Raw genomic sequence first — 15,224 nt, forward strand, 5'->3', positions numbered from 1 at the left:
AAAGGAGGTGGGGTAGCTTTGTTAATAAAGGAAGGTACCAGTGCAGTGGCGAGTAGTGATATAGGTGCAATAGATCGTGATGTGGAATCAATTTGGGTGGAAATAAGGAATAGCAAGGGCAAGAAGTCGAACTGAGGATGCTGTGGGAGTCGTCGAAAGGCCCCCGAAGAGTTGCCTCACTGGAGGACAAAGTATAAATCGGGAAATAAAGGAGGCGTGCAAGAAGGGCGCTATAATTGTCATGGGTGATTTTAATCTGCATATTGACTGGACAATCAGATTGGCAGAGGTAACATGGAAGATGAATTTGTAGAGTGCATCAGGGATTGTTACTTAGAGCAATACACTGCCGAACCTACTGGGAACAGGCTATTTTAGATTAGTTTAGATTAGATTAGAGATACAGCACGGAAACAAGCCCTTCGGCCCACCGAGTCTGTGCCGACCAGCAACCACCCATTTATACTAATCCTACACTAATCCCATATTCCTACCAAACATCCCCATCTGTCCCTATATTTCCTTACTACCTACCTATACTAGTGACAATTTATAATGGCCAATTTACCTACCAACCTGCAAGTCTTTTAGATCTAGTAATGTGTAATGAGGTAGGATTAATAGGAGATATAGTAGTTAAGGATCCTCGAGGGGGTAGCAATCACCAACATGGTAGAATTTCAAATTCAGTTTCAGGACAAGCAACTTGGGTCTCAAACCAGTGTCCTCAACTTAAACAAGGGCAATTACAGAGATATGAAGAAAGAGTGGTCTCAAGTGGGCTGGGAAAATAGACTATGGGGAAGGTCAGTGGATGAACAGTGGCAAACATTTAAGCAGATATTTCATAACGCTCAGCAAAAATTTATCTGGGTCAAAAAGGACGACCCTATGAGAAGGATGAACCACCCTTAGTTAACAACGGCGATCAAGGAGAGTATCCAATCAAAAACTAAGGCATACAAAGCGGCGAAAACTAGCAGTAGGCCAGAGGACTGGGAATTTTTTTTTTTTGGAACCAGCAGCGGATGACTAAAAAGCCAATAAAGAGGGAGAAAATTGATTATAAAAGTAAATTGGCAAGAAAAATAAAAACAAACAGCAGGAGTTTCTACGGATATATAAAAAGAGCGTGGGACCCTTGGAGGATGTGATTGCAGAATTGATAACAGGCAAATGGCAGATAACTTAAACCAATATTTTGCATCAGTCTTCACGGTGGAGGACACTATAAACATCCCACAGATATTAGATAAACAAGGAGCTAATGGGAGGAAAGATCTTGTGACAGTCTCTATCATGAGGGACAAAATATTTGACAAACTAATGGGACTAGAGGCAGACAAGTCGCCAGGACCTGATGGCCTGCATCCAAGGGTTTTAAAGGAAGTGGCTGCAGAGTTAGTGGAGGCATTGTTCAAAATATTCCACAACTCACTGGATTCTAGGAGGGTCCCAGCAGATTTGAAAACTGCTAATGTGACACCCCTGTTCAAGAAGGGAGGGAGACAAAAAGCAGGAAACTATAGGCCGGTCAGCCTAACATCGGAAAATGCTAGAGTCCATCATTAAGGAAGAAATAGCAGGACATTTAGAAAAGCTTAACCGCAATCAAAAAAGTCAACATGGTTTTGTGAAAGGGAAATCATGTTTCACAAATTTGCTGGAGTTCTTTGAGGATATAACAAGCAGAGTTGAGAAAGGGGAACCGGTAGATACACTATATTTGGATTTCCAGAAGGCATTCAATAAGGTGCCATATAAAAGATTATTGCACAAGATAGGAGCTCACAGTATTGGGGGTAATATATTAGCATGGATTGAGGATTGGTTAACTCTCAGAAGACAGAGAGTCGGGATTAATGAGTCTTTTGTCAGGTTGGAAAGAGGTAACTAGTGGAGTGCCACAAGGATCACTCCTAAGGCCTCAATTACTTACTATCTATATTAATGACTTGGAAGAGGGGGCACAGTGCATTATATCCAAATTTGCTGATGATACAAAAATAGGTGGGAGGGCACATTGTGATGAGGACATAAGGAATCTGCAAGGGGATATAGATAGGTTGAGTGAGTGGGCAAAAACTTGGCAGATGGAATTTAATGTAGCAAAGTATGAGGTCATTCAATTTGGTAGGAAGAATCAAAAGACAGATTATTTAAATGGAGAGAGACTCCAAAAAGAGGGATCTGGGTGTTCTTGTGCATGAAACACAAAAAGTAAGCATGCAGGTGCAGCAAGTAATTAAGGCGGCAAATGGAATTTTGGCCTTTATTGCTAGGGGGTTGGAGTTTAAAAATAGTGAAGTCTTGTTACAACTGTACAGGATGTTGGTGAGGCCGCACCTGGAGTAGTTTAGTTTAGAGATACAGCACTGAAACAGGCCCTTCGGCCCACCGAGTCTGTGCCGACCATCAACCACCCATTTTTACTAATCCTACACTAATCCCATATTCCTACCACATCCCTACTTGTCCCTATATTTCCCTACCACCTACCTATACTAGGGGCAATTTATAATGGCCAATTTACCTACCAACCTGCAAGTCTTTTGGCTTGTGGGAGGAAACCGGAGCACCCGGAGAAAACCCACGCAGACACAGGGAGAACTTGCAAACTCCACACAGGAGTAGTGTGTAGAGTTTTGGTCCCCGTATTTAAGAAAGGATATACTGGCATTGGAGGCAGTTCGAAAGAGATTCACTAGGCTGATCCTTGGGATGAAGGGATTGACTCATCAAGTACCACTAAACAGGTTCGGCCTTTATTCATTAGAGTTTAGAAGAATGAGGGGTGATCTTCTTGAAGCGTACAAGATTCTGAGGGAGCGTGACAGGGTAGATGTTGAGAAGATATTCCACTAGTGAGGGAATCACAAACTAGGGGACATAGTTACAGAATAAGGGGACACTCATTTGGAACTGAGATGTGATGGAATTTCTTCGGAGGGTAGTGAATGTCTGGAATTCTCTACCCTAGAGAGTTGTGGAAGCTAGATCACTGAAAGTATTTAAAGAGGAGGTAGATAGATTTTTGAAATATCGGGGAGTTGAGGGCTTTGAGGAGCTGGCACGAAAGAGGAGTTGAGGTCTGGGGCAGATCAGCCATGATCTTATTGAATAGCAGGGCAGGTTTGATGGGGCCAAATGATCTACTCCTGCTCCTATTTCTTATGTTCTTGTATAAAACCCAAAAGGGAGAACGAAGATGAAAGATATTTGACTGGGAAAAAGGCCAATTTCAATGAAATAAAGCGTCAAGAAAAACTGACCAATAAGATAGTTCTCAAATAGAAAACAGATGATCACCCACTACAAGCAGTAAAGGATATACAACAACAGGTGTGGGGGGGGGGGGGGGGGGCTCCTTGGATAAACAGAGAAATTACTATTAAAATAAGGCTTAAAAGGCAAACTAGGGCTACTAATGCAGAAGAAAATTTAAGCTGAACAGAAAATATAGAAGGGAAGTAAACAGAAAATTAGAAAGCCCAGGAGAAAGTGAGACCGGTATGTAACAAATGATTTTCTAACTAATAGAAATAAAAGTAAAAAGGTATGAAAGATAAAAAGAAAATATAAAGATGAAATCGTGGTGTAGATATTAAATGAGTACTTTGCCTTAGGTTTCACAGAAGATTCTAGATGTAGGAGTTTAGAGGAGGAGGAGCAATTAGATCGCTAAAATATAGCATAAATTAATTCTGATCTAGAAAGAAAAGGGTTAAGTAAAAACAGCCAGGTCTTTGAGAAAACAGAGCATATCGATAAAGGAAATACAGAAGATGTTGGGCATATGGATTTTCAGAAGACATCTAATAAAGTGCCACATATAAGACTTGTCGATGTAATGAAAGCACGCCGTATCAGAAGTAGCTTGACAACACAGTTAGATAGCTGGTTAAGGATTCAGTAACTGTTCCTTTAGGTTGGAAAACTGCTCATGTTGCTCTACTATTTAAGAAAACCAAGAGGGGGAAACCTGTACATTATGAACCAGTTAGCCCAACATCTGTTGTCACAAAATTATTTAAGTCTATAATTAAACCTTGAAAATTTTCAGGTGATCAGAGAGCCAGCATGGATTTGCAAAGGATGAATTTGCCTGAGGAACCTGAATTGAATTTTTTTTGAAGAGGTGACTAAGTAGTGGACAACGATGTTATTTATATGGACTTCCAGAAGGCAATTAAAGTCCGTCTTAAGAGACTGTTAGCTAAAGTTGAAGCTCATGGAATTGAAGGCAAATTAGTGACCTGGTTAGGAAATTGGCTAATCAGCAGGAGACAGAATGTAAACATAATGGGCAGGTACTCTAATTGGCAGCATGTGATAGTCATGTCCCACAAAGATCTGTGGTTGGGCCTCAACTATTCACTAATAACTTAAAGATGATGGGATAGAGAGCCACATGTCCAAGTTCGTTGATTACAAAGATAGGCAGCATTGTAAGCAGCCTATGTGAATGCATAAAATTACAAAGCCATATTGATAGAATAAGTGAATGGGCAAAACTGTGACAAATAGATTGCAATATTGGCAAGTGTGAGGTAATCCATCTTCGACCTGAAAAAGATAGATCAGTGTACTTTCTAAATGGTGAAGAGCTAGAAACAGTGGAGGTCTAAGTAACTTAGGGGTCCATGAACATAGATTAAAATGTCATGACATATACAGAAAATAATCAAAAAGGCGAATGGAATCACAGAAAGAGGCCACTTGGCCCATCGTGTCTGCGCTGGCCGAAAAACGAGCCACCCAGCTTAATCCCGCCTTCCAGCATTTGGTCTGTAGCCCTGAAGGTTACGGCACTTGAGGTGCATATTCAGACAACTTTTACATGAGTTGAGGGTTTCTGCCTCTACTACCCTTTCAGGCAGTGAGTTCCAGACCCCCAACACCCTCTGGGTGAACAAGTTTTTCCTAATCTCCCCTCTAATCTTTCTACCAATTATTTTAAATCTATGCCCCCTTGTCACTGACCTCTCTGCTAAGGTAAATAGCCCCTTCACATCCACTCTATAGAGGCCCCTTGGTACTGCAACTAAATCCTTCTACTAATAAACCCTGCTGCTGTTAATACTAAACTTTAACAAAACTAATCTGTTTATTTCTCTTATGTTCATTTCTGCTGAATGCTGGCCTTTATATTTAGAGGACTAGAATAAAAGGAAAATTATGCTACAGCTTTAAAAAAAGGACTAAATTTCAAGGAGAGATTACAGAAATTAGGGTTGCAGTCCCTGGAATTTAGAAGGTTAAAGGGTGACTTGATTGACAGTTTCAAGATATTAAGGGGAAAATTATAGAATAGAGAGAGAATCTATTTCTGCTGGTTGGGGAGTCTAGGGCTAGGGACAGTGCCTAAAAACTGGAGCCAGGCCTTTCAAGTGTCAAGTTAGGAAGCATTCTACACACAAAGGGTAGTAGAATTTTGGAACTCTCTTCCACAAAAGGCAACTGATGCTCGGTCAAATGTAAATTTTAAATCGGAGATTGATCGATTTTTGTTAGCCAAAGGTATTAAGGGATATGGGGCAAAGGCTGATATATGGAGTTCAGTCATGATCTCATCGAATGATGGTCTCATCCTGCTCCCAGGTACCTACGAAACGGTAGTAGTTATCTGATATTTTTCAGACTTGAGGGGTGTAAACAGTAGTGTGCCGAGATCAGTGTTTGGACCAATTTGGACTTGAATATTAGCAGCACAGAATTACAATTTGAAGGTAATACAAAAACAACAGTACACTTAAATTTTTCAAAAATAAATCGGTTATAAATGATCCAAACTGAAAATTCTTTCTCCCTCTTCCCAAGTAATTTTGTAGGCAGAAAGGCACCCATTCAGTTCATGAGTGGAGATTTTAAATTGCATCTCTCCACAATTCAGCTAGCTCAGTCAGTCATTAGGTTACAATACCATTTTCCATGCACTGGAAAAATGAAATGACCACATCAAGCCACCTAAAGCAGTCTAAGAATCATCTTCCCCATTTTTTAGTCTAAAGTCCACAGCAGCCATAGCAAGTTAATTTTTGTTTTAACTTGGTATCACTAGAGTAAATTATCAAACCATTTATGTAGGACCACTGGCTGCAACTGGCTTGTAAATTTGCAACTATTATAATAAACAGACTATCAGTTCCATTAGGTAAGCACATTTATAGACTTGGCAGCCTCTTTGTCTAGTTCATAAAACTCATGTTTCTGCAATCCAGTGGATCTGCCTATACTTCATTTACCTGTTGAAACTGTCCTTCTGATACTCCGTCTCGATAGAATATAATGCGTGTCGGTTTGAAGCGAGTAGATTTGTAAAACTGGATGAGGAGTTCTCTGACCATGAATGCAAGGTCCTGGATGATCTCTTGACGATGCTGCTGTACACGGACTGTGGCACAATAACGACTTGGATGAGCATCCATGCTGCCCACCACCTAAGGAAGAGAGTGTGGGACACAGCAGAAAACAAACCTAAAATAAGCTTCAACATTTAATCAAACCACAGTCCTAAGGAACATAGTACGTAACTACCAACTGTTAAGGAACCTTAAAATATTTCAAACAAAGCTGCCATTAATAACAAAAATCACTTTAATTATGCAGATATTTACACTTGTAAGCGTTAAGTACCGAAAGATTGCTTTTAAATCAAAGTGAGTGTTTTCACTTCAGTGAGCAAGACTAGGCAGGTCTCACAGTTGTGGCCCCTTATAAAACAATATTTTAAAATGTGCTTCATAATTGACAATTCAAGTCATCACAGCACTAATGATCAGCTCAAAAGAGTCATTTTTACGTAATTAACCTATATTCTGGACATCTCTACCAAACATTAATGGCTGTGTAAGTCACATTATATTCCTAGATTTCATAACTACTAGTGAATCTCCTGTGGCACTATTTATGAATTGAAGAGTTTTTGGTTTATAAAAGAAGTGACATGCCCTGTAACGCACAATGTATCATAGTTACTGAGTAACAGTGACAATTAAATTCCATTTTTACTACATGGTATCCTAGACACCCATTTCCACAATTGTTTATTTTTCCTTAAAAATTATAAATGAATGGCCTTAGTTACATGTTTGTTTACAATGCATTTTCAATTTCACTTTTTAAAAGCATAATAAGATGGGAGACAACATGTAGCAGCTTGGAAGCTGGTATGAGGGTCTGGGTGGATTGCTCAGTAGATGCAATGGTGTCACAGTATTGCAAAGGGAAAATCTTGGGTTTGACAACACTTGACGAGGTGGAGAGGAGACTGTGAATTGCTGGGATCTAGTAGTGTAGGGGAGGGGTCTCCTGGGATAGGCAGTCGTGGAGGTCAAAGACAAAGCAATGTTGGAAGCAGAAGGCCCCAAAGTATGAGTTGGAGGTTAGGCTGTTTGAAATAGAGGGGTATCCCTAGAGTGTGAAAATGGGTAACAGGTGCACATCTCAAAATAGTTTGCAACTGTTTTTCCCAGAAATGCTGCATTAGTAGTGTTTTTGGTTTGTTCCAAGAATATAAATTAATTTTTTCTTTATCCACTGCAGTTAGATAAAAAGATGCTATGACTGCATAAATTTGTTTTATAGAACTAACTTCTAGAATTCTCAGGAGAACCAACTAAAGTCATATGCTGTAATCCAGGATCCAAGTAAATTTGTCACTGTAATTAGATAAACCCACCAACAGAGACACTGCATCAACTCCAAGCAAGAGGGTAGAATTGCATTTCCCAGCATAAATATAGACATAGGAATTTATAATGGAAAAGCTTGGCAGGAAATGCATAGAGACTTTTTAATATATCCATATTGATATTGCTTCACCTGGGTATTTAATTTTTTATCCCTTACTACTTTTAAAGCTGAGGATACAGAAAGACATGCAAGATGTACCAAATGGAGTTTAGAGAGGGAGGTGTAGTTTAGCCTCATGAAAGCAGCATTTCTTGATGTTGGTTGCACTGGGAGGAATGGATCCCGAGGTTGGCGGCGCTGTTGGAGTGAACCCAAGGTTTGGTAGAATTTGGGCATGGAATCTGGTGTTTGGCTCACTGATGGATTCTTAGGATCTAGCAACAGAGGGGAAAGGAAGGGAATGGGCTCCAACTGGGCTGTATCAATTTCGGAGAGATCTCAGCAAATTGAATTTGGCATTTTGCAATTGATTCTTGATCTCTATCTCCAGTCAATATCATCCATTCTCTTCTGGATTCTCACTCTAATTAGAAAACTTGCATTTTCTAACCATGAACAGAACTCTGATGTTAATCAGAAATTATGTATTTTTATTTTCAAAAAAGTAACAAATTCAAACTAGGGCAGGGAAAACTGTTTTTAATCTTAGTTTGACATTTTCAGAAGTTTTTTTTAAAAAAAATTAATATGTAGTTGAAAATATATACAACCAGTTTGCATTAAAATAGATATCAAAACCAGAAATTAAATACTGCTGCATAAAGAAGCAATTTGAATTTCCTAGCAAGGTAAGTAGAATTTTTATAACTATAATATAAACAATAGCTACATCAGGCATAACCAGTACAACTGATCTTCTTTGAACTGTATCAGAAACTAAAAGACATAATACTTAAATAGATGTTGCTATGGGATCAAACGAGAACGTCAAGTATTTGACTTATTGAAATTAACTTTGTAGCAATCTGGTAGGCTGAACCCAAGGGAAGAGATAGGTTTTTAAGAATGGCTTTGAAGACAAGGTAGACAGATGAAATGGGCTTGGAAAAGATCCAGAGAAAAGGAGTGGTTAAAATATTAGCCTTTGATTGCAGAACAGATTGAAAAGACAAAAAAATAATTTAAGAGATTAGGAACCTCACTGCTGATGGACACCTGGACTACCACATTCACATACTGAACATACTATTTAAACAATTTCCTATAAAAAAAAGTTGTTACAATCAATAAACTGAACACAACTAAGAACAAGCAACTCACTGCGGCAATGGAAGGTTTTTTCCCATCTCCAGCTGGTGGATGTGTTACATCTGCACCCAAGAATATTACTGGCTGCTGAAATACAGCAGGTCTGGAAAAGTAAATACAAATTTGGGACCATTACAAACGGTTTTATTTTATGACCACAATAAATTACATCAACATTAAAAAGATATACTTGAGGCTTGGAAGCACATTTCAATAGGTTTCCTCAATAAATTAAAGTCAACTCAATGTGAAAATTGAAAGCTAAACACAGGGAATTCATCTCCTGAAACACACATTCAGCATCTTGGCGACTTAGAAGCCCAATTCAAAATCATAGAGTCAGAGTTATACAGCACAGAAACAGGCTCTTCGGCCCATCGTGGTCATGCCGGCCATCAAGCACCTATCTATACTAATCCCATTTTCCAGAACTTAGCCCGCAGCCTTGTATGCTATGGCGTTTCAAGTGCTCATCTACATACTTCTTAAAAGGGTATGAATGTTCGATAGTTCCATTGCATTTCTGCTACAAAAGTTCTGTAGACTTTCAACATTTATACACATACATATATATGTATATATATAATGGTTTAAAATAGCTACAAACAGTGGAACTAACTATACGGCTAGCAACACACGACACTGAATATATTTTTCTAACAGACATGTATTGATACCAAGTTAAATGAGCATTATAAAGAGGTGATTGTGGGAGAAAAATCATCTAGTTTTAGTGTACTTCACTTAAAGCATGTAAATGAAAAGGCAACACTGAAAACATTTTGTGTGTTTTTCCTCTTAAAATTTGTGCTCTACATAATTGAACCCAAGACCTTCCTATTCTAAACTGTTCAGTACAGCAGAGGATGTTACCCTTAGCTTAGCTGCAGCATTCTTGCCTGGGCCAGGTCATAAGTTCAAGAACTAATTGAGACTTGAGCACAAAAACCAGGATGGCACTTAAGTGCAGTACTAAGGCAATGCTACACCGCTGGAGGTACCATCTTTCAGGTGAAGCACTAAACTGTGGCATCCGCCCTCAACCGGATGTGAAAGATCCTTTAGCACCATTTTGAATTAGAGCAGGAGAGATCTTGGTACTCTGGTCAATATTTATCGCTCAACTAAACAAAAAGATAACTGGTTATGTATCGCATCGCTGTTTGTGGGGCCTTGCTGCATGCAAATTAGTTATCATCTTTTTCTACATTCGAACCATAAATACACTTAAAATACTTCAAAGTCCTGAAGCACTCTGGGTCATCTTGCAGTTGTGAAGTGTGTAAATGCAAGCCCTTTCTGTTAGACACATTGGGAGAGTCAATCTTGTCTGCTCGCAAAGTCTGGAACAAATCTCTAAGTCATGCAATATCAGAACACAACATAAGTAGGTGCCAAGTAAGTCAGGTATTCAACACAAAATCAAACAAACCAAAGCAAGCACCAGTAAGATGAAAGTACGAACATCGTGATTGAACCAATGTTAAAAGCTAAAACTTTAAATCTTAATTTTTTTCATTTTCCACTGGAAAATTGTAAACTAAGCTACTAAAATAGTGCAAGGAACAAGTGGGGAAAAAGACAAAATTAGAATGTTCTCAGTGCAACAAAGCATGGAAATTACAATGAGCAAATGGGAGAAACAGAAGATGTGATCCAAGTATAAGGCATCAGCCACCAAAAAGGCACAAACTCCCCATGAGATCTTCTCCACAATTATGGTAGATTACATCATCTGTTGAGACCAGTGAATGACAATAAATGTCAGTTTTATAAAACCATCTTATTTCTCCAAAAAAGTGTATTTATGGAAACAGACCTTACTCATACAAAGTCACTTAGCAGATACAAAAAGCTCAACTGACCTTCCCTGTGGCACTAAGATGTTATTGACACCTCCTAGCTTTACATTGATCTTCAGGCAGAGGTTGGATAGAGTTTGTGGAGAGGTTTTCAGCACATTTTTCACTTGCACACACTGCGTTGCCATACCAAGTAATGTGTCGCCCACTCGCTTAACCTCCGCTGTCAATGGAAAATGCTATTTATTAACATACTCATAAATTCAGTTTTAGTTCATTCTCAATCAATATTCGAATGTGTTAAGAAATTTATGCAGATGGTTATGTAACATAGGAACAGAAGTAGGCCATTCAGCCTGTTCCACCATTCACTTATATCATGGATATGTACCTCAACTCCATTTACCTGCATTTGATTCATATTTTTTGATATCTTATCTAAAAAAAAAATCTCGATCTCAGTCTTGAAAATTTTATTGGACCCGCATCCACAGCTTTTTAAAGAGAGAATTACAGATTTCCAATATCCTTTAAGAACTTCCTGATTTAACTCCTGAATGACAAAAATTGTGCCACTTTGTCCTGAATTCCCCACCAAGAAAGAGTTGCCATCTACCATATCAATTTTAAGCCTTCAATGAGTATACCCTTCAATCTTCTAAATCAAATGGAATACACGTTTATCTAACTGGTCCTCAGTTTCACCCTTTAATGTCTGGTGAATCTGCACTATAATCCCCCCACCCCACCAAAGGTCAATATATTCTTGATGTGTGGTATCTAAAACTGAACACTACAGACGGAATCTGACCAAGGCTCTCTACAACTGAAGCATAACTTCCGGCCCTTTGTATCAAAATAAAGGCCGATATTCCATTAGCCTTTTTGATAACATTTTGCACCAGTCCACTAATTTTTAATGATTTGCATATTTGGACCAAAATACCACTGCTCTTCTACAATCATTAAGAAAAAAATCCCAATTTATCTTTAGAATCCAAACTAGATGACTTCTCACTCCCCCACACTCAACTCCAATCTGCAACAGTTTTACCCACTCACAATCTGCTTTATGTTTCTTTGTAACCTCCTGCTCCCAACTACATAACTTCACGGCTCCTAATCTGTCATTCTCAAACTTGATATACAACACTCTATTCCTTCAGTCATGTCATTGACAAGATATGGTGAAATGCTGAAGCCCTATCTCAGATCTCTGGGGAACTCCATTAGTTACATCCTTTATCCCTACTCAGTGTCCTGCTTTTCAACCAATTATAAACCCTTAGGCAACACAGTAATAATAGATTACTTCAATTACATATGGATTGGGTGAACCCTATCTAGCACTAATGCTGTGGAGGATGAATTCCTGGAGGGTGTATGAGATGGGTTTCTAGAGCAGTATGTGGAAGAACCAACTAAGGATCGGGCTATTTTAGATTTATTATGTAATGAGAATGGGCTAATTAATAACCTTGCTGTAAAGGAGCCGTTAGGAAATAGTGACCACAATATGACAGAATTCTACATTAAGTTTGAAAGAAATATAGATCCTTCTGAAACTAAGGTCTTAAATCTGAACAAAGGAAACTATGAAAGTATGAGGGGCGAGCTGGCTATGGTGGATTGGGACAATAAATTAAAAGATTTAACATTAGACAGGCAATGGCTAGTATTTAAAGAATTATGATACGATTTACAACAAATATACATTCCTCCAAGACAGAAAAACCCAACAGGAGGGGTGAATTAACCGTGGCTAAGAAAAGTTAAAGATTGCATTAGATCAAAGAAAGTGGCTGAGGTCACCAGAAAAAGTGGTAAGCCCGAGGATTGGGAGCAAATTAGAGTTCAACAAAGGAGGACCAAGAAACTGATCAAGAAAGGGAAAAGAGATTATGAATGCAAACTAGCTAGAAACATATAAAACAGATTATAAAATTATCTTTAGGTATGTGAAAAGGAAACAATTAGCAAGGACGAATGTTGGCCCATTGCAAGCGGAGACAGCAGAGTTTGTGGTGGAGAATGAGGAAATGGAGGAGTGACTAAACAATTACTTTGTCCATCTTCACGGAGGAAGACAGAAATTCTTCCAGAAATACTAGGGAACCAAAGGACTTGTAAAAATGAGGAACTGAAAGTAATCAGTATCAATAAACTGGTAGTCCTTGAAAAATTAATTGGATTGAAAGTTGATAAATCCCTGGACCAGATGAGCTACATTCCAGAGTATTGAAAGAGGTGGCTATAGAGATAGTGGATGCACTGATGATTATCTTTCAAAATCCTGAATAGGATGGGAATAGAGGAATACGGTCCCCGGAGGTGCAGAAGGTTTTAGTTTAGGCAGGCATCAAGATCGGCGCAGGCTTGGAGGGCCGAATGGCCTGTTCCTGTGCTGTACTGTTCTTTGTTCAAAATTCTATAGATTCTGGAAAGGTTCCAGGAGACTGGAAAGTAGCAAACGTAACCTCACTATTTAAGAAGGGAGTGAGAGAGAAAACAGAAAACTACACACCTGTTAGTTTTCTTTATTCAAAGGGTGGTGAATCTGTGAAATTCTCTACCCCAGAAGGCTGCAGAAGTTCAATCATTGAGCACATTCAAGACAGAAATCAATAGATTTCTGGATACTAATGACATCAAGGGATATGGGGATAGTGGGGAAAATGGTGTAGAGATAGATGATCAGCATGATCTGTGAATAGTGGAGCAAACTCGACAGGCCAAATGGCCGATGCCTGTTCCTATTTCGTATGAACCATCACAACGCACGCTATTGGTGGGGAATAGCAAAGATCCCCACCTCAGCCATTCAGTGCAAGTGTCTCAATCTCCCAGAACAGATACTGACTAGATGCAGAGTAAAGCTACCCACTACCAAGTTTGCCTGAGGCTGAGATAAGTACCCGGCCACCCTAAGGGCGTCTAAGCAAGATGCGTCAGCTGTGGTTCAGTGGGAAGCACTCTCACCCGAGTCAGAAGGTTGTGGATTCAGGTCCCACTCCATGGACTTGAGCATAAAGTGCAATGCTGAGGGAGTGCTGCACTGTTGGAGGTGCTGTATTTCAAATGAGATGTTAAAGAGTCCCATTTGCTCTCTCAGGTGACCATGGCACAACATCAAAGATCAAGGGGCTTACCCCCAGTGTCCTGACATTTGTGATCAAGAATAAACGCTCTACTTAAGTGTCTGGAAATGGTTTCATATCTATGTTTGCAACAGGAAACTTATTTTAAAAGTGCACATTGTGCACTACTGCTGTTAATATCCTGATATATTAGGAAACATTTTCAGTGCACTTAAGCAACAAAATTTAAACAGTTTAGATTTTTTAAATCTTCAGCCCTGAAAACCTAAATGTACTGACCATAAACTGGAGTTTTTCCAGGAAGCACCACCACCACCAGCTGAAGTCCTGCATAGGTATTCTTCAGATGCCTGAACATTGGCTCCACACTGTCTGCACCTTGCGCATATTTACAAAAACAAGGTTGGCCTTGTATCGGCATCCCAGCATCCCTGGATATCTTCCTTAGCTGGTCTGTGAATGCTCTGAATAGAAGCAACACAGTTGGTTGGTAAAAGCATTTAACAACAATTTTTAAAAAGCTAACAATAAAGCATCTGGCGGGGAGGGGTAGAAAAGAAAGAGTTTGCAATTATCACATTCTTTTTAGTACTTTGAACTTATGTTTGGAATTCATACTTTGAATAATACTGTGAAAGTAGGCGGTGGCGTAGTGGTATTATCACTGGGGCCCCAGGGTACCCAGGGTATTGATCTGCAGATATGGGTTCGAACACCACCACAGAAGGTGGTGGAATTTGAATTTAATTAATAAAAAACCTGGAATTAAAAAAAAAGCTAGTCTAATGATGGGCATGAAACCATTGTCGATTGTTGTAAAAACCCATCTGGTGTCCTTTAGGGAAGGAAATCTGCTGTCTTTACCTGGTCTGGCCCACATGTGACTCCAGATCCACAGCAATGTGGTTGACTCTTATATGCCTCTGAAATGGCCTAGCAAACCACTCAGTTGTACCTAACCACTATGAAGTCAATAAAAAGGAATGAAACCGGACGGACCAAGCGGCATCAACCTAGGTACCGGAAACTACAACGGCAAACCCAGCCCTGTGACCCTGCAAAGTTCCCCTTACTAACATCTGGGGGCTTGTGTCAAAATCGGGAGAGCTGTCCCACAGACAAATCAAGCAACAGCCTAACAGTCATACTCACGGAATCATACCTTACAATGTCCCAGACACTGCAAGCACTATCCCCGAGTATGTCCTGTCCAACCAGAGGTGGTGGGACAGTGGTCGACAGTAGGGAGGGAGTTGCCCTGAGAGTCCTCAGCATCAACTCCGGACCCCATGAAGTCTCATGGCATCAGGTCAAACATGGGCAAGGTAACCTCCTACTGATTACCACCTACTGCCCTCCCTCAGCAGATGAGTAAGTACTC

General features: G+C 39.6%; 1 protein-coding gene across 2 annotated transcripts in view; it reads right to left on the reverse strand.

The window, feature by feature from the left end:
* The window catches only part of ago2 (argonaute RISC catalytic component 2), a 133,795-nt gene that overhangs the window by 20,314 nt on the left and 98,257 nt on the right, over positions 1 to 15,224 (reverse strand). For both annotated transcript variants that reach the window (XM_068031294.1, XM_068031293.1), the window contains 4 exons: positions 14,123 to 14,307; positions 10,809 to 10,968; positions 8,956 to 9,046; positions 6,246 to 6,440 (listed from right to left, as the gene is read on the reverse strand). In XM_068031294.1, the coding sequence (XP_067887395.1) occupies positions 6,246 to 6,440; positions 8,956 to 9,046; positions 10,809 to 10,968; positions 14,123 to 14,307 (631 nt within the window). The remainder of the gene's footprint in view (positions 1 to 6,245; positions 6,441 to 8,955; positions 9,047 to 10,808; positions 10,969 to 14,122; positions 14,308 to 15,224) is intronic.

Source organism: Heterodontus francisci, chromosome 5 (genome assembly GCF_036365525.1).
Source record: "Heterodontus francisci isolate sHetFra1 chromosome 5, sHetFra1.hap1, whole genome shotgun sequence".
Lineage (NCBI taxonomy): Eukaryota > Metazoa > Chordata > Chondrichthyes > Heterodontiformes > Heterodontidae > Heterodontus > Heterodontus francisci.